Source organism: Nomia melanderi, chromosome 12 (assembly GCF_051020985.1).
Source record: "Nomia melanderi isolate GNS246 chromosome 12, iyNomMela1, whole genome shotgun sequence".
In the NCBI taxonomy this organism is placed as follows: domain Eukaryota; kingdom Metazoa; phylum Arthropoda; class Insecta; order Hymenoptera; family Halictidae; genus Nomia; species Nomia melanderi.
Window position 1 is genome coordinate 4,751,957 of NC_135010.1, and position 21,413 is coordinate 4,773,369.

A 21,413-nucleotide genomic window follows, 5' to 3' on the forward strand; every position below is an offset into this window, starting at 1 on the left:
CGACATGCAAATTACGCGGAAGTCGGCGCTCGTGACACGGTATGTTAAAAAGGCCGGTTTCGGCGGGCGATCGTTCGGCGAAATTAATTGACGGGGACGGGGATGCGGAAGGGGCGTGTACACCTGCAGCCATAAATCAGACCGAAATGGAGAACACGGTGTTCCACGATTGCTGTCTTCTTAATCCCTCAGATCGGATTTTAACCCCTTCACCTACGATATCGTGTCCGGCTCGTGACGAAAATTTCGAGTTGAATTTAAAGAATCTAGGTGTTATTTATATTTATTAGAAATAGAATTGGCAATGGCAGTCATCTATGGATTCGACTGATAAAATTATAATCGATTAAAAAGGAAAACGAATTTTCATTTTCATAACAACATTTATGAAGCAAGTTAATGTAGTTGTTCATTACGTCCTGATCAATTGTAATTGTACCGAACATACGTGTTTATTTATTGTCTTAGTTAAATAAGAACTGATTCATTATTCCATTGTAAAACCAACAATATTTTTTAAATATAAATTAAATATTACTTTTCTATTATTAATCATTACTTGTAACAGGTATAAGACTGCCGATAAGAGTACGAGTAAACTGTTGACCGTATGATTTAGTTTCAAAAATCTCGCGTGGGGCGTGGAATTAAAACCAAGCAGTGACGAGTATATACGTCAAAAACAAAGCAAGTATACCTATGATACATTTTAATGAAAAACTAAATTGAAGTGAAAATTGCACGTTTATTAAAAAAACTAATTTATCGTTATAAAGATCAGTATTATTATAGCTTATACTATTGATAAAAAAGACTCAATAAACTGCTCGCACTGATTTCTCACACAAATTTAATAGATATAATCAATTACGATTTCCTAATAAATCAGAACGGTTTATAAATAAACAACTATTAATCCTATTTTTTTACCTAAACCGACAAATAAATCAAAAAGACAAAAAAGTTACTTGATACATTTTAAACGAATAATCAGTTCCGATAAAATATAATATTCGTTAAATGCAACGAAACTTCTTGTTTCCCATCCTACTACGTGTTAACACGTAAAAAAAACAAGTGTGTCATTTCCGACGTGCAACGTGTTAAACGGTTAAGTAACTTCTGTCGTGTTCCCACGTGACTAAACAGCAGCCGATTAGCTTACAGCGAACGCGCCGTGCCGAAGTCGGCGCCGAAGATTTCGAGAATTTCGGCAATTTATCAGAGATTGCAACAGCGCCGCGTAAATACCGAAACTTAATGAACAGACCGCGCATTACGGCGGAAGCTCGTCGGGGATGCAGCGCCGTCTAGTACTTAATGGGCTCGGTTACAACCGCGAGCCCATAGTTTCACAGAAATGTTGGTCCCGGAAGAACACCGAGGCCCTTCGGTTGTGCCTTTTGTCTCCTAACCACCGTGACTTTACGCTCCACAGGAACGCATTCATGGAACGTCTATTTTCGAAAATGAGAATCACCGAATTTTGTCACTGAATTCAGAGAAATATGTATCCTCGCTGGGAACAGTTGTTTAAATGCCAACGAAACGAAAAGAAAGAAGTGAATGCTTGTTTTTATCTGGATTTGTTGAGAAATGATGATCAATAAGAATTAATAGTAATAATAACGGTGTAATAGTATAATAATAGTATGATAGTAGTGACAGAATTGATAAAATGAAATTAAGTATTTAATAAAAATTAAGACTTTAGACTTCAGATTTTACTTTGATGAAATATTCTTTAAGAAATAATTGTTTACTTGTTCCAAGTTTCATAGATTGTTCGATGGTAAATGAAAATGTACATTTTCATAAATATTCGTTAGTTCGATAGTATTTATTTTAACCATTAAGTGGATGTTTTAATAGAGAGTTTCTGAAATAATTGGTATTATGTTGAAGAAGTTAATAGAAACAGAGGATCAAGGTCTGTTTTCTGCCAGACACAGAATGCTGGAACGAAAACGTCGATCATTCGTTGTATCTATCTCGAAAATTGAGGCAGGTGCTAGTGTCAGGTAATCTAGGGGAGAATCAAAGAGCAGAGAAAAAACGACGCGGCAGCATTTATATAAACAGCCCAGGGAAATAAAGCTGATGAGCTCCACAGTAGCTCTGCCGGCACTTGAAATGCAATCAGCGCGGAAATGCGTTTTGAATTCCGAAATAAAACAGCCGAGCTATCTGCGTCTTCGTCTGTTTAATAATTTTAGAACAATGTGGCGAGGAAATTACAGGAATGTAAATTTAGTACTTCGTTTGTATTGTACCTTCAGCTTTGTTGTTCTACGAATTCGGTACGTTAACATTAAGTTAATTATGAATTCATGATTCCGCAGAGAAATTGTGAAAGAAACGAAAATTACGTAAAACCCTATCTCCTCTGAAAATGATTGTATTAAATTAAAAACAGGATGAAACTAAATGAAATTTTTTAAATTTTCATTCCAAAATTGATATCTGATTTATTCAAAGGTCAAAGTGATCAACTTCACTTTTCGAGTTTTCTCAAATTTTGCCACTGAAACGTTTAATCCTTCGCGTGCGTAATTTAATGAAATTTTATTTTTCGTTTCACGAAATTTACTACTTTGGCAAATGAATGGCTTCGTATACTCCAAAATACAACAATTAATATAAGAATAAATACTTAATTATTAATAATTATTATAAATTAATCATTAATCAGTGATTAACAATTACTATACGAATATTACTTAATCACTATAAAATATTAAATACAAACATTACTTATTACAGTGTAAATACCGAAATACGAAATTTTGTAGAATCCGTATTACCTGAATATAAGTAATACCAAGTAACCTATTTCCAAACACTCGCAAACATGTTTCAAACAAAACACCTTTATCCATACCAACTAGATTTCTTATGTTTAAAGGAAAATAAAAATAAAAAGAAAAACGAACTTCAGTTCGACGCGTGCTCGTAGGTCTCGAAAGGAGAGGCACCTGGAAACGATTCCTGCTGAACAAGGGCTCGGGTGGCAGCGGTGGAACGCCACAACACACGTCCGGCACCTCCACCGATACGGAACTGACGACCCTGGACTCGCACGAGCTCTGGCTACCGGAAAGTGAGCTGCCGCCCTCGGCGATGTCCGCCCTTCACGCGTTCGGCGCCGAGATGCTGAAACTGTCGAGGGGCCTCGAAGGGATCGGCAGCCCCGGGAGCCCGACGCCGGCCGGCACCCCGAGGTCCACCCCGCAGCACTTGGTGCAGCATCATCACCAGCAACAGCATCCGTCGCATCGGTGCAGTTACCGCCACGGGTAAGGGTTTTAGCCATGATTGCGCGGTAATCGAATGATTCCGAGATTGGCAACTTCTCCAGAGTCAGTGTTTGAGTAAAAGTTCTTTGAAGCGACGAATGAAGAATGATGGATGAATTTAATGTGATTGTTATTTATGAATAATCGATAATTAAGATTAGAACTGCCGAGCATTCGATATGATTGATATGTAATAAGTATAAAAATTGTGAGAATAGATTAGTTTCAGTTTCTTTGGATATTTGTCAGAGTATTTGAGTGGAAATAGTTATGCTCGAAATTATTTTGGGTATTCAATGCTTTTAAGGTATCAACCATTGAGGAACAAGTAAATCAGTCATTTTCACTGGTACGGTGGTTCTAGTGTTAATAAATTCATTATTTATGGATGATCAGTAAATTGAATTTATTCGGAATTTTTTGAGCGTTGCTTTGGATGACTGTGCTTAAGACTGATTTGTGTTATTATATGTGACGTTGGAGGAAAGTTTTTTAAGATAGAGAATTAAAAGTGTGGTGGATACATACAATTTGAGTGTTTTTGTGAATAACGAGTAATTAATATATTCGTTGTTTGTAGATAATAAGTAAATTGAATTTGTTCGTCAGTTTTTATTTGTTAGCTTGAGTAACTTTTGCTCAACGCTGCATGTAGAAACGTGAGAAACGAGAATGGCATCGGCTTGTTATAAAACTAATTTGTGAATATGAATAAGAAACGACGAACAATAATTAATGAATAAAGGTTCATATTACAAAGGTTCAAATAACAAATAACTGAATAATGATTAACTATTTATTCGTTATTGTTATTCAAATAATGCAGTTTTCGTAGGGCATTTCTTTGAAAATATTGAACTTTAACATGCGAAGAAGTTGCAAATTTGAGAGCGAAAATATAAGCTCTGGTGGTATCAGGTAGAGTCTGAAGGGAAAATGATGGTATGATGGTGATATTCTTACAAGAAACACGTTTCACAGAGACATTGTAATTACTGTTACGTTTGTACTGTCTTTCCTATGGCTAAATTTTCTACTGCAAACAATTTGAACGAATACGTGGCAGCCATTTTCGTGTTGCAATTATCCACTGTTCACTGTATTTCAGTTTCTATAAGGATTACGAAGATAAAACCGAAAAATACCGGTATGACACCAGTATTACATTAGCCTGCAATTAGTGCGTATTTATTGAAGAAAGTTGCGTTTCATGGAACCGGTGTACCGGCTTGAATTTCTAGATGAGCAACGATTCGCCCCGCGATCCGCTTTCACTTCGAAGCAAAGACACCCTCTATCCGTTAAATCGTCTTCCGGTCGACGAACAGAGTCGCGACGTTTCAATCGTTGCAGGCTCTCGAAGAGAATACGGAGGGACGGCGATGTTCCATTTCACCGGAAACACGGTGCTCGGCGAGTTACGACCGAAAAATAAAATATAGCGAGCCGTCGCGTCGCCCAGAAAAGAAATTCAACCAGCGGGATCAGAGATCGTCTGTCGATCCGTGCTCCGTGCGAGAAACACCTGTCACGCGAGATTACACCCAGCTAGAGGATATTTCTGGCTACGTATCCGGTGCGCTTCGATTCGTGGACATCTCGATGCTAGCGGTGCAACTCGTATCGACTCGAAGCGTCCTTAGTTGAGAGTACGCATCGTGATTTCATCTTGTTGGTTTTATAGTGGATTAATGAATCAGTTTTTATTTAACTAAGACAACAAGTAAACACGTCGGTTCGGTACAATTGATCGGGACGTAACGAACAACTACATTAATTTATTTCATAAATATTGTCATGGAGATTGAGATCCGATTTTCTTTGTAACGATTATAATTTTATCCGGCTGAATCCATAGATGGCTGTCATTGCCAATCGTATTTTTAATCATTTTGAAGATTTATAGGGCACAAGATTTGACGACATGAAAGTAATTTTGGTTTTCGTGGATCGATTTTGTGTTGATGTTGGGACTATTGTATTTGGGTTTTTTGGTTTGGAATTATTGAAGCGATGCTACTCTCTTGAGAGAATGGTAAATAAATTGATTTAATGATTTCCGTGGATGTAGTTTTGGAACTTATGTGAAAAATGCTAGGTATAGTTGCAGGCTAATTAATTATATTAGTTGATAGTTCCAGCGTTAACTCTTTGTTTCATGGTTTTTCATTAACCATCGTAAGAATTATGGAAGTACTTGAAGTAACAGAAATAAATAATATGTTACTTGGTTCTATAAATTTTTGTCTTAGTTTGAGAAACATTTTCACCTTTATGCTCCATTTAATACTGATCAGAACAACGAAAGTAGTAACAAATGTTAATATTCTCAATTTACTAAATTCAAAATTTCAAGTTTCGAAAAACAAATGCTAATCTTAATAAAACATAGTTTACTCATCACAAGCCCACTTAATCTCAAGTGACATTAAATTAAATAAATGAACCTATAACAATCAACAAAACAGCTAAGAATATCAAAATTCACTATACACTCATGGCAAGTATAATTTTTCCTTAATTTCTTTGTTCATTTACTATAATTCTCAAGGAAAAGCAAATCAGTTCCCATGTCTCCCTTGTCTCTCCAAATGACTTCAATAAATATTTATGTCACGAAAAAATCTGCCTCCTTCGCAGATAGAAAATTCGTATTCTCTTGCTCGTAGAGTAATTTACCCTGAAATTCACTAGGAAAAATATAAATCGGAGACACCTTCGGAGGATCCGTTGCGCGGAAGAAGTTTCGAGTCACGACAGATTTATGACAACCGCGGAATATTTCCGCGCCATGCGTCTTCACCATCTCCCAGCCGTCTCGGTAACGCGACATGCCGGCTGAAAATTGGCTACCGGGTGCCGATATCGGATCGAAGCCGGTTTTATTGGCTGCTCCGCGAAACATTCGCGAGCCAGCCTGATAACTTCCGTCGGGAGGTCGCGTATCGAAATTGGGACGCTCTTTCCGCTATGTTGATTAAGGTTTTATCTCCGCGTCATAAAAGCCAGCCGACACGCGCGACAGCTCGACAGTTCGATAGCCGTTTGCAACGAAGACATTGGGACCGTTTATGATCTTCCAATGATTGATGGACAAAAGTTCGTTGATTACTGTTCTCTATGGGCTCGTCTATTTGTTTCACTGTATATTAATTTTTGAGAGCCATTTTTGTGGTTTCAGTGTTTCATTCGATGGATACAGTGAGTTTGAATATTTCTGCAGCTTACGAGTTTCTTGATTTTCTAAGATTGAATGAGTGAAAGTTGTCATTTCAATGTTTGATTTGATGGATATAGTGAACTTTAATATTTCTGCGGTTTATGAGCTTCTTATTTTATAATATTGAATGAGCAAACGTGGAATAAAAACGATTTTTTGTGATGAATGAAATTATGGTACTAAAATGTTAATGTACTGAAATATGGTATTCATATATAAAATTACTTGTTATTTAGAATGAAGTAAAATTCTTCAAAATTAAGTGATTTTGTGTGAACGATAATCAGCTGGGTAACAGTTTGCGGGAAGACATCATTTTACGTTATAAGCAACAAATACGAAAAACTGAGAAATTCGTTAATACATTTTCATTATATTGAAATTTCATTTGTATCTCTTGTACTGTCGTATAAAAATATAAAGTGAATTAACGAAGCAGTATAAGAAGATTTAAACAAATAAATGTTATTTCTCAATTACTAAAGCTGTTCAATACTAGGTTCACAAATATCTGTTATACATTTAATCTACAATCCCTGGAAAATAAAATCTCCATTTATATAAACTTCAAAAACCGTAGCTTCAAAACTACAAAATTAATTATATTCCAATAATTACCAACCAAAATCAGCATAAACTTTACCAAACAATGTTTATAAAATTCACTATTCATCAAACCGACGAATTCGATAAATTTACCGTAAAAAAATCATAATTCAGCAAAATATCCGATTCTCAAGGATTTATCTGCGTAAGCTGCTTTCGCAGAGCTTCGACATATTAGCGTAAACACGAGTTCCCGTAGCCTCAGCAGTTTTTAAACGCGATTAGCCCAGTCCGCGAGCTTTAAAATTCCGGGAATCCCCTTTAAAAAATCGGCTTCCGAAGATCGTATCCACGGCGCGAAGGGGAAAGGGGAGAATGTTATAAAATCCAGGCCGGGTACTCGACAACCTGGAAGGATTTGCTTCGACTCGGCGAAGCATTCAGTCGCAAATCCCAAACAACTGTCGTGGACGCTTCGCGCTCCCTCTTCAACGACGCCCGGGCGTTAGGAACAATTCCCTGGAAGATCGGAGCTTCCGGAATCCGGAGAATGCGGGATTTTTAGGAAAACAATCACCGGATCTCGTTCCACGATTCTACGAGGCTAATTTCGCTTGTCTGTTTCCATCTTCGAAATAGGACAAGTGTAAATTGGAGTCCCGGCGAAATAACGAGGCAAAAATAAAGACAACAGACGTATAATGGAGGGCTCGCCTGACTCGGATACCGGAAACAGTCTCATTTTGAAGGAGAATGCTTGGATGAACGGATTTATAACATTGCAAATAAAGATGAAATATTAAGTAATTTTTGTGAATTCAAATTAAATGTTATTGGTTTGTTATTAATAATTATACTTTAAAGTAAATACAAGAATAGGATATGAATAGAATTTTGCTCTTTTCAATAAATTATTGATGATAAAGTAGTTGGGTTAATTATGGCTGACGAAGAGATCAGGCGAGTGGTTAAAGATGAGAAATTTTGTGTAAAATATATTTGAAATATAATTGATGGTTTTGAAGGTATCAAGAGACTTAAATGAGACACAGTGTATGTTAGTAGTTAAAGTTATTATAGGGTTGTAACATAAATAAGTTCGATTTTGTTGAATGTTCTCTTTTCGTTATTGAGGAGGTATAGAATTACCTATATTTAATTGAGCGTATAATTTATGTTATTATTTGTAATAGTTTTCTATAAAGACAATATTTGCAATGAATTGTAACTAAATACTTAGAAATTCTTATCTCAATATTTGCAATCGAACTTATTAATAAGTTTACAGTCTTTGGTTAACAGTTTCTTATTTTGTTCGAAATTAATATCAGACTATGTTCAAAGCTTCGAGAAAACAAATGTCTAACAGTTCTCCCGATGTTTTGAAAATTATCAGATATCTAACAGTTTTATATCTCAAAAATATAACTCCAAGCAGTGCGAACAAATACAGGAACTGATAATATCGTAAGCCATAAAATGAAACGCCTCTAATGTCCTCTATAACAACAGACATTATTGAGTGCAATCAAACCGCCAGTAACACAGAGCCAATGATAACGCGTTATCGATATATCGCGGAGCTGAAATTTGTGTTCGATTCGCTCGATTCGTCTCGGCACGTCCGGTTTACCGCGTTCGAAGCGTTGGTTCAGGTTAGGCTACGTTCTCTAGATCCGATCAATTTCGACGGGTTCCGACGCGTCGGATGTGCTCGGCTTAATCAACGCGAGGGAATATCTCATGCACGACTGGCTTCCGATTTAGCGAAATTAGGAAACTCCGGGCGGAACGAAGTTCTTGGCAAATTTTGAAAAAATTCCTACCTCTTACTTGTTTCGACCGAAACATCTAAATGAATGGCTCACTCGCCGAATCGATCAATTCCATAGAACAAAAACCGGAGAAAAATGACGCAATACTTGTACAATGACTTTCAAAATTGCCCTGTAAATAGAAACTTAAATAATCATTATAGAACGTACGTTACTTTATTATTACAGGCATAGCTTCAATCGAAAGAATATGTAAAACGTATGAAATAGTACAACTGCGAAGTAACTTTTATTATTACTGCAAGTTTTGCGTAGGCAATAGAATTTTTATTTCCTGGTATCACGCCCAATAATAAGGAAATTTATTTTAAATATGAAAGGTGAACAGCCAATGAAACATTTCGACGATGAAATCTTAAACAATCCAAAAAGTGAAGTTCAGTTGGCCAAATGAGCAGTTCGAGTATCATAATAAAAGAATCATCAGCTTTGCGGGTAACGAAAAAGTGCTACTCAAGAGATTGAAAAACAATGGCCGGTCTACGCGAAGGTGTCATTTTATATCAATGAAACCAGCCCGTGCCCACCCCAGAATTGGAAGTCACGACCGCAATCCGAGGACAGCGACAAGCTTGTTCAATCTGCGGACACCGTTCCCGGAAAAGGCATCGTCCTAGATCGTTACACCAGTTCCGCGGCTTCCGCTCCAATTCGGGTTCGACGCCGTTCAACACCACGGGGCCACCGTCATCTCCTGATCTAGCCCCGGTGACACGTAAGTGGTCTTCCAGCGAGAAGTCGGGAATTCGTGGCGCAGATGGGACGTTATTCCCGCCACGGAGATTGGCTATTCGTTACTGTTCGGGGCTCGACCCGACAACCAACTAAACGAGAAAGGATCCGGCAGAGTAAGCACGCGCAAATATATTACAAGCCAATGCTAAAATTTATGTTCGTTAAATGATACGCTTGAAATATCGTTTCGAACAGCTTTGGCTTTTCATTTTTCATATTTAACCTGTTAACTGTGGAATTTAGTTTGAAAAATGTCTCGTTTTGCGCGGAATAAAATTAAAAGTGAAGTGTATACTCGTGAAACGCAGGACGAATGCGTCTAGGGTATGTTTTAACGAAAAATCAAAGCAAAGAAGGATTACATGTTTATCTGGAAAAATAAATAATTCATCGTTGAAAGAATTAGTATCATTTCAAAACGAAGGGTTTCAGTTTTCTTATTTCACAGCTATTGATATCTTAATAGCGTTAAACATCCTGAAGGAATTAAAAACTGAATAATTATAAAATGATCGGTTGTTCTAGCGTTGCTCTAGTATTAACTAGTGTTAATCTATGATTTCTTTCATCAATTAATTAATTAGTAAATAATAAGTTAAAGTTCATAAGCCAAATATTGTTACACTTATAACAATTGATAACAGAAATATGTTTCACTTGAACTGGAATGTCATTTTGAGATATTCGTAACAAGCCTGACAAAATATTCTATAGCTAAATTTCTAATGATGAATAAATAATACATAAGGGGTTAATTTTTCTGATAATCACTTTTGCCCTCGAGGGCTTCAAAACAAGACAATTTAAAATTGGTCATTACAAACTGAAAACTTTTATTTTATATATTACAACATTTATATTTATAACCGATAAAACATTGTAAAATAGATCTATGACTTTTCTTTTCATATCATTTATTTATATGTTATTATGCTTTTCCTATTAAAATTCCTTCGAGTTGGCGATAATGTCAGCGAGGAAAAGCTCTAAGTACAAAGGGTCAATATAAAAATTAAACACTGACTTCAAACATCCGTATATTATTTCAACTATTCAAATATTATTTCAATTATTCCGAGCTAGACGGTAGACAATGAACGGCCGCGTAATAAGGTAATTTCGCTCGTTGCAGTTCCCTCAAAATGTTCGAACAAGGCACCGAGTAACTTCTCCGTATTGGGTCGCTGTACTTGCCCGTAACCTTTGGCCCCTTAGCGAAAAGGATACCGCCCTGTCAATGACGTTGGAAGTTCACGATGCCGAAATGTTCGTGGTATGCAGACGTTGAACGTGTCCCGATGAAGTATAAAGACAGTTAGGTTAATTCGCGTCGCAGCCATTTCCCCGAATTTCGAGACGCGTACAACTTTCCGTACGCGTAGGGGCGTAATATCGACTTGAGGTTTCGCGGAGTAACTAATCGAATTATCGGGAAAGGAAGGTTCGTGGGAAGTCTTGGATTGTTAGTCAGCCTATTATGTCACACCAATATTCACGGTAATTCAGCTGTCGTGAACAATTATTGGGTTAAGTGTTTCGTGACTGGTGATATGAACGAAAGAAGAATGATATATTGAATGAATCAAATAAAATATATTTGAAGACAAATATTGGTATTACGTATATCTTCGATGCGTTTAATTGAGTAAATGTTTTTCATGATTTATGATGGGATACAAATAATTTTGTGCTAATATACTATTTTGGTGGGGAGTGTATTAAAAATATATTTTTAAATTAATATTAAAATTTTATTTTTGAAATGATTCGGTTAGAAGTTTACCTTTTATGTAAAAGGTATGTAGTGGTTTTGATTTTATTTTTTGATATAGAATTCTATATTTTTTGAATGATAAATCTTATATATATATATTCATGCATATTGACTTCAGGGGTGAATATTTGTATAATATTACATTTTTTAATGTCATTTCTGAAATTAGTGTCTTCATAACAAATGTTAATATATTCGAAATAATATAAAAATTACATGAAATTCTATTTCAATGCAATGGTATTCAACTTCATGAAATCAAATATGTAATAAATGCACAGTCAACTAATTACTGAACGCAGTAATGTGTTCGTTGCCATTTTAAAATAAAATTACCTATTTCATTCCATTTTCGAAGCAGAAATGCGAAATACCAAAATAACTGAGAAATCCATTTCATGTTCAAATGGATTTCCAATTGATTAAGCGAAAAGTACCAAATTAATATCTACCCCTAATGAAATTTTTACCTTTATAGGTTTCTTTTATATCTTTATCGATCCTACGTCTTCTCATTTTTTTTTAGATGTTTTACAAACATTGTAGGAAAGGTGTAAAGATATGAAATTATAAAATATTCCGCGACATCGAAATCCGCCGCCATTATGAACCGTAAAATAAAAAGAAGAAATCGACATTTTCGGAATTCCTCGGCTTGTTCGCGTCAATTATACATCGATTATACGTCGAAATAATTTCCATGCTAGCCGTTTTCCTTGATGCTCGGATTCGAACTGAATTATTTCGTGCGCTCTTGTTCCCGCGAGGGTGTTTCGTTATCGTACGACCCAATATAAAAAAAAATTGCCCGTGGCTCGTGTTGCTAATTAGGCCTGGCCGAGATACACTTCCGGCGAAGGCCGATTTCGAACGAAATGGCGCCATTGTGCCTACATATTATAATTCCGGTATATACGCGACCCAATTTTTAGAACATTGGAATCACTGCCCCGATAATGCAAGTCCTTGGAGGGAAAAGGAGACGCCGATATCGGTCAGTTCGATGATGATGACGCTGTCGTGCTAATCGACAATTGTTGTAAGCACCACGGCGAAAGAGAATTGAAATTAAAATTTTGTAGATGGAGAAAGATCTAATAACACTATTTTATTATTTTGTATTAAATTCCGTATTAAAGTTTACAGAAAACAATATATTCAGAATCTTTGGTTTTTATATGCATAAAATTTTTATTTTATTCTTTAAGGTTCCTAGAAGTTCATATCAAAATTAGCAAAAAAGTCAATTATATTCGTTAAATGTTCGTTGGTAGTAATACTTATTTTATTTTATTTTTTAAGAATAAATAGAAACTTTCATTTTATACGATTATAATATTCTATTTGCTGATGTTTTTCTATTCTACGAATTAAACATTCTGTTGCTTGATTTATAAATCAGAGATGGGTTTTATAATTATTTGAGATCAACTAGCCAATAAATTAATTTAAAACAAAATATAACGATCGAAGACAAGCGACTGAAAATAATTTATGAATATTAATCTCAGAAAAATAAGTGATCATAAATAAGTTTCTTATATAATCTAGGATAAACAAATAATAAGCTTTTAGTAATTGTTAGTAGGAGATTTAAACAAAAACTTCAAAACTAAAATTTCTACAGCTAATATTAGAACCACATAGGTACCAGACAAAATGACAGGTTGTAGTTTCCTCATTTTGCAATTACTCATATCATAAAAGTATTAAGTGACCAAAATTATTTAAAAAACTAATATTTTCACTTATATACTGCATTGAATAGGAAATAAATATTACAATGAAAGGAAATTTATAACCTCTATTGTTGCCATGTTTATAATAATTATAGGACTAGGTCCACGCCAATATTTTAAGTCCGGGCGTTCTTGAAGGGCAGATGTTTAGCCCTTCAGTCTAAGGGTGATCACCCCTTTGGTCTCGGAGCGTCAACGATCGTATTTAACATCGTCCCTGGTGCGATGTGAGCAAACTTGCTTTCGTTGACTTGAAGTCGTGCGTAAGATAGTGGACCCGCACGTTCGCCTACAAACGTCGCTGCGCCAACGAGCATCTCCATAGACGAGATGTCAGAATTCATAGACCAAACTGGGTGTACAGTGGTCAATCTGATAATGCGATCTCCCTGATAACTGTGGGTCGTAACTTGAGCAGAGGTGGACTGATCAGTACCGCCGTCCATCCGTCTGGTCTTACGTGTTGTTGAGGCTAGTGAGCTAAAAGAAGCTTCCAATCCCATCGAGTAGAGATCAGCGCTAACCAATCCCGCTTTAGTGGCTAATCCGCCTGATGGAATACGAGCTACAAAACTCTTCAGCAGTCTACCACTCACTCGCGCCAACAAGTTGTTGTAACAATGGACGTCTCTCTGAAGAGCGTCAACATCGTGATTGGCCGGCCAGATTTCTTCCGCATTTACAAGGAGGGAGTTCTCAATTCCTCCATCCCACCGAGTCCCAGGGATAGGATTGTGGGCTCTAAAGAATGCTCGCAACTCAGGTGCGGTGCCAGGAGCAGATAAACGGCCCAACACACCTCGAATATTCTGAGGCGTTAAATACAGAACAACTTCTTCAATTGAAGAAGATTCTGTAATAGGTGGCACAAAGCTATGCCAGATGTCATGACCAGACATCTTTCCAATCGCACCAAGAATAGTTGCTGTAGCAACAGGAATCTGAGTTACTACCGCGAGCACTTGACGGACTTCCTCGCTAAATCGAACTGAAGAATCAATAGGATAAGACTGTATTTCATGTTGTTCGTAACGAGCTTGAAAAACCCGATTTTCGAACAGATACAAGCTGACTCTGTAATATTGAAATGGAGTACATATTTCGTAAATAGTACTAATCGTCCAAGTGGTTGACATCCTATTATATTCAAGAACAGACGCGAAACCAATACCGCGAGAGGCGACTGGGATGGGCTTAGCCATCTGTCTCAGCTTCCACCTCTTTTGGGACAACTCCAGTTTTCTTCGCCATGCTAAAACAGTAAGAGACTATAAAAATTCTCCGTCTCGCTCGTCGAACAGAAGAATAAACTTGTGAACGCTGCCACCCATAAAACCATTAATTTTCAACTTTCCCTTGACCAACGCTGCATTCAAAGGATGTTTAGGTAAACGAGTGCTTCTCGTAAACCAAGAAAGGAGAGCGGGAGGGGAAGTAGCTTGCTCCGACACGCTTTGCGCCGCGGTTCTCAAAAGCCTTTCAAAATCTCGAGCTCGTTCGCGAAGTACTTCCGCTAAATTCTTAGCTCGATTGCCTAGGACGCGAAATTGAAATGACGCGGACGCGGCCAGCTGGAAGAAAGATTCGACAAATTAATTAAAATGTTCCTTGCCGATTATTTCCGGCCGAACGACCGAAGACTCGTCGATTCGGTTCATTGAGTGATGCCTATTGGAATTAAATATTTCGCTAGAAATTTTCGAATTTCTTTGATTCCTGAGAATTATAATTTAATTTTCATAATACTGATAAAATATAATTATTCTTGGATACAAATGAATGAAGTGAAAGATTTGTATATAGACTGTTTCATTTTAATCTATAAATGCAATTGTCGATGGAACTAATTGTTATTTAAAAAATGTCTTAAATGCAATTTTTTCTGTTTTAAGAGAGCAGTAATTTGGTACATTTACAATTTGTCTTTAGGTGAACGTGTGTATGAGATATGAAGATTACTGTTATTTTTTTAAGTACAATGTAATGATTTTGCAGTAGGTTATTCCTTTAAAAAAAGTTTTAACGTATGTACGTCGAAATCTCATCAAAATAGAAAAAGTTGCATTTGAGGCACTTTTTGAATGGCGAATAATTCCAGAAACACTTGCATTTGTGGATTAAAATGAGATACCTTATATAAACATGAAATTCGTTGACAGAGCATTTTTTTGGGAATTCTTTTTCTGTGGTTAAGTTATGATACAGATATTTCTTATATGAAAATTAATCTAATTATTTTAAATATTCATTTTGAGTTTCTTAAGAATGTTTCTATACTGACAGTGCCTCGAATAATTGATCTGTAATTCTTATTTATTTAAAAATATTTTTAAATCAGAAATTCCAATTATTTGTACTAACGATAACAACATGAAATATTTCATTCAATATAAAGTGCTCCAACATTTATTATAAAATATATTAATTATTTATCGTGTTTCTGTCTTCGTTACGAGAATAATTTTCCAGAGAAATTGTGTTAGTTTATTATTGAAATAAATTCTCGTAACTGACACAGCACAATAAGCTAGTTCGACACGAAAATTCAATGAATATTAATGATGTAACATGATAAATCACTGTCCCCTTGAATTATTTCGTAACGCAGCTGTGGCTGTTTCCATTCGTCTTGAAAATAACCGTCGACAAAAAATTCATCTTCCCGAGGTTCTCATCTGAATCCGTCAAAGTTACCTTGACTCAGTAGCAAAGAAATTCTTCAAATCTGTCCGACATTCGAAAAACCATGAAAACATCAAATAGAAAACAAATATTAAAGAACAATGAATAAGACCATCAATCTGTTTCCCAAAAATCTTCAATTAATCCTTCCATATCTTTCTCCATGTCAGAATGAGAATATTCCATTACAATCTATTCAAATATACAATTTATCATTCATCCTATCATAACATTCCATACAAAAATAATTTTTCTCTCACATTTCAAAGATCTTTCCCTTCAAAGTCAAAGAACAAATCAAAATTAGTAGATTCGGATTAGAATGTCGGTCAGCGCAGTGAGAAACGAAAAAAATCCCATAAATTTCATCTTCCGGCGAGAAGGCAGCTCTTCAAACATTGTTAATCGTCGGACGTCGGCGATTCCTTCGCTCTTCTTTCCCGGCTTTAATTAGCGCCGCGGCGCGGGTTCGTCCCGTGGAAAGGCGTCGGAATGAATTTCACGTTTATATCGTTTCTACTTCTACCGGCGAGCGTAACAAATAGCCAATCTCCTCGCCGGGAACGCGGCCTGAACCCTCGACCTATCTCGAAACGACATTTTATAACATCTTCGCCGACGTCTAGTGTCTTTAAAGCCACTCACGCTCGCAGACACCTCTGCGAGGCAAGGCACGCCGCTGCCCTCGCATTCTTGGCTCTAAGTGCCGGGAAACACTTTGGGGCTTAATTCTTCCTCGACGCGGTTGTTGCTGCCGCGCCTGCCTCGATGAACGACCGGCAATCCTCTCGAAGAATAAATTCCAGCCTAGTTGCGATTTCTCTCTGTGCAAGCTTTTCGAAGTTACCGCGCTAATCGCGCTGCTATTTCCGCTATCTTGGAGTTTTTACTACGTTCTGTTATGCACAGCTTGTGGAAGTTATATTGGATCATACCATAATGTAGCTTTTTTTTATACTGGCTTTTAGCGTGAAAAATTAACACGTTTCGGTTTTGATAATAAACGTTTATTTTACTATTATTGGATTTCCATTATCTTGGATTTCTGTTTTGTTACGTATAGTTTGTGGAAACGATATTGAGTCATTCTATATAGAATATTGCTCTTTAATGCTAAAGTATAGAAAGTTAATACTTGGGTTTCTTATAATAATAAACGTTTATTTTTCTATTTCTCTATTAATTCCTTAATGCCATTTCTTAGACAGCGTTAAACGCTTTAGGAAATGAAGTATAAAATCGAATCACTTATGGGGCGATCTTGTTATAGTAAATTCAAGTGATTTGGTAATTATACATAATAGCTAATAATATTAGAGAATTTAAAAACAATTAATCTTCAATGTTAATGGTAATTATGTATAAACCTCGGCTATATTATTTCCACTAACTTTAACATATTCTAATATATCACTCCTATGCAGCTGAGTAAAAATTAAAACCAAGTACGATTACAAAAAAAAGTATAATTGCAAATTTCTGTGATAAAAACGAAATGCCTCGAGTTAAGTATGCAATCTAGGTTCAATTAACGCGAATAGCGCCCGAGGTTTAATAAAACATCAGAAAAAATCACGAGGAATCACAAAAAGTAACTGACTGAAAAGTCAATCTACTAGCAAAACTGCTTTTTGCCCAAGAGTAATCACAAGAAGCTAACTTTTTCCAGAACAAGGGAGCTAGAGCACGTTACCAAAAGCATCAGCTTCGATTCAATTTATCGATTCGATCAAACTTTCGATTTTCTTTTCCCAAGAATCAAACAATCAGGGAAGCCAACTGGGATTCTGTTTTCGAAGATCCACGTGAATATTTCGACCTCGATCGTGGTACGCAGATAACTGTATTCGTTCGATGATCGAGGTTCAGAAGTGAACGATTCTGTTACAAAAACGATGAAGTCCGAATTGAATCCTAGCACGATCGATCCGGCACTTTGCCTTGCCAGAAGAAACTGGAAAGTGAAGAACGAACATCTCCGAGCAGCTTGGATGACTTTGGATAGTTTTATGGGGCAATGATGTTGATTACAGTTTAACCACAGAGACGGAAATTATGTGCAAAATGATTTAGAGCTGTGATAAAAATGAAGGAACTAATATATTAAAAAAGAAAATAGAAAGAAATTTTATTCCTTATCTTTCTGTGATATTTTTATTTCTGTATCAAAGTATAGGCCATTGGTGATATGGTTATAGTCTGATCATTATCACAAATAATCATTTTTTATTTTAGTAATTAAATATAATTGTTTGCTAGTAGTACTATTATTACTCTATAATTCTATTCGTTTGGTTTAACTTTTTATAATAAGAAAATAGCAATTGACAAAAGGATGAAGTCAATCATATTACAAGTTATTTTTCAAATTTGAAATGCACAAATATACAAATGAGTTTAGTAGCAAACTCGTAACTGTGCTGTCAAAAGCAAACATCGAAAATAAAATATTGCATCTGAATGTAAAAATGAGTGTTATTTGAAAAGAATAATTTATGTGTTTATTACTAATGTGTTGCTAGAGAAGAAACAGGCAATTGTTGGAAGTCTCATTTCATCCGCTCGTTAATGATAAAAATTCTGACGGTAAACGTCACGTTTTCCGACACTGCAACAAGCAGGACAGAAAAGAAAGCTCCTTTTGTTATCTTTATGATGCCAGGCTGGAACGAAAAACGTGTCAGTCAGAGTGAACCGCGCCAAGAATGGGATCACCATCTCCAACTTTTTCTCAGGGGAGAAAAACGTCGCGGTTCGACCACTTTTCTACCCTAAATGTTTAGAAGCTAATAATATGAAATACTTGACAAATAGTAGCACAATAAATTGCAAATTCTAGTATAAAATTCATTTTTAATCATGAAACCTATTAAAAAGTATGCAAGGTTTCGAAATCAATGAAACTAGAAGGCAAAAAATGAAAAACAAATAGATAAAAAATATTAGTAACGTCTACCGTATATATAAAGTGTCTTTTATGCCAATTAATTATATCGATACATTTTTTGTGAATACAAACAAATTTATATTATAAAGAATTTTCAAAGGATCAGAGCATATTTCAAATGTAAACCATAAATTTGTTATAAACATATCCTTCACAATATATTATACATGAATCATGTTTTCACAATTTTCACGAAGAAAACATGTGTATAATATAACATAAATGATATAATAATATAACTATAATACATAATAATAAAAAGGTTATAATATAATATAATCATATAACTACGACATAAAATAATAAAACTGTAAGTTTCCAACTGTAATATTATAATGTAACTATAACTGTAACTATAACCATAGCTATAGCCATAACCCTAACTACAATCGCAGCTGTAACCGTTACCACAACTACAACATAATAACATAAAAATTTCACGAAACACACCAGAAAAAACCATCGTCACCACACTTCACCCACGACATGCGTTCGTCAAGAACGCGCCCGTCAAACGCGCGTCAGTCACGGAGCAACCTAAGAAAACGCGCTAGTCAAACAGTCCGTCCGTTAATTACATTATTGTTTCGAAAGCTCAGCCCCGTCTCGCCTCGCAGTGAACAGTAAGAAAAAGCCGCAGCCGTTTCCAGGACAATTACTCGGCTATGAGCGAGTTCTTCCGCGAGGACGGGTGAGGGTGTTCAAAGAGCGTCAAAGTGACGGGCCGGGCGACCGAAGGCGCGGCGGCGGGTCCTTTGTGGGGACGCGTCCAGCCCGGCCAGCTAAGTGCATTCCTTTATTAGAGAGTTCCAGAGCCGGGGAAGAGCCGGCCGGTATACTTAAGTGCGGCCACCGGCGAGCGAACGGGTCCGTTTTGCACTTTGAAATGCCGGCAGCTAAGTGCGATCCACTTTTCACCGGGGCGCAGCCCGCGCGACGTATAATGGGGTTTGGCGATCGGGCTGCGCTGCCCTTTTCCGGTGACTTTCGCTACCGGTCAACCCTGGACTCCGTGAATATCTTTCAATTATTTCGCTTTGGAGACGTGGAATCCGGTGTTCTGAGTTTCTGGGGATTTCGAGAGAATCTCGAATACGCTGACGTTTGGTATGGGGACGCGGGATGTGAATGATTTTGTGACTTTTCGTTGGCTCGAATGTATTTTGTATTCAATATTTTACATTGAATTTCTGGTCGCTTTGAGATTGCTTTTTACTTTATTAGTTTAGTGTTGATTACTGTTAGTTTATGGAGTATTTGCAATTTTCTTGTAAGGAGAGACTATTTATATGGATAATTCGAAGAAAGGTAAACTTGAGAAAAAAAACTGGGAAGTGTATAATTTCAGTTTTTCATATGAAGCCACATTTCTAAATAAATCAGTACTAATCCTTTGCACTCGAGTGGTGATTCTCAGTCACCACTTAATTTGATGCAGTAATACTATAAAATTTAATATTTAATATTGAACTGTGTATAATGCATCGGTGCGTGAAATATTGGGATAAAGAAAGCTTTGTTTGTCAATTTACTTGTAATTTCTCTTTGAGTTTATTTTTAAAAAACATCGTCTTTGTCTAGTTAGAAAATGTTAAATATTTCTAGCGAAATACTTTCGAGTGCAAAGGGTTAAAACTTATAACAGTAGCATATATTTTTACGTGAAATAGATATAATGAATAAGAAACAAACAAATTAACCAAGTTCTATCCAATAATATTTATTCACAGCTCATATGAAAATAAGCCTTAACATCAATACATTCAAAAACGCATGTTGACATGAGAAAATACACTAAGTTTCCCACTAAAATTTTTGCAACTTGGAATTACAAAATAAATGTTTTCAGAATAATGAAAACTCTATTCATATACACTAACATTGAATATAAACAATATTATGAACAATTACGTTAGGTGATCTATGGATATGCCACTGCTATATATAGTATATTGAATATGTCAAACTTTTTTCACTTTTTTTCCAAGATAGTATGGACACTAATTACTCGAAATACAAAATATCATATAAAAATTCAAAAAAAAAAAAAATAAAAATTTCATGGGACTTAATGGGTTAAGAGACACCCCGCGCATCCCATCGATTCCGTTTCACACGTACTCCGACACACGTTTAGCGGAGGGAAAGCTCAGGGAAAAAACATGTGGCCGAAAGAGTTAACTCGTAGCCACGAGCTGAAAGGCCGGTGCATTTTTAGATTACCATGGCTGCGCCGCGGTCCACGTGCTTCGCTTTTCCTGCACGCGGCACGTAATGGATCGCGCGGATCGAAAAAAAATGCGGGGAAAGAGGTCGGCCCCTATAAATCGGACATGTGTACGAAACGCAGCTGCGCCAACCATTTTTGACGGGGTTCTATCCATTATTGGAGATCAGCCGACCATTATTACGTCCTGTACGCGAATTTCGTGTTGCACCCGCCCGACGGAGGGGAAAAAAAGTGCCGACGACCCCAGACGGCGCGCGGGTCGAAGCAATTTAAAGTTAAAAATGGCACCGAACGGCCAAGAATAACGGACAAAAGCGGCGCACGGTGCCTCCAAGTGCGACGTCAAGCGATTCCGCGGACAAAGATGTCGGTGCAATTTTGGCGAATGAACGCCGGCTGCCTTTTCAGA

General features: G+C 36.5%; 2 protein-coding genes across 7 annotated transcripts in view; one reads left to right on the forward strand and one right to left on the reverse strand.

The window, feature by feature from the left end:
• Nucleotides 1-21,413, forward strand: part of 5-HT2B (5-hydroxytryptamine receptor 2B) — a 188,148-nt gene that overhangs the window by 155,409 nt on the left and 11,326 nt on the right. For 5 of the 6 annotated variants that reach the window (XM_076372497.1, XM_076372500.1, XM_076372498.1 and 2 more), the window contains exon 5: nt 2,939-3,296. In XM_076372497.1, the coding sequence (XP_076228612.1) occupies nt 2,939-3,296 (358 nt within the window). The remainder of the gene's footprint in view (nt 1-2,938; nt 3,297-21,413) is intronic. The other variant, XM_076372502.1, reaches the window with a different exon arrangement.
• Rpn2 (Regulatory particle non-ATPase 2) overlaps nt 1-21,413 on the reverse strand; it is a 148,761-nt gene that overhangs the window by 20,618 nt on the left and 106,730 nt on the right. The gene's annotated exons all lie outside the window — the stretch shown is intronic.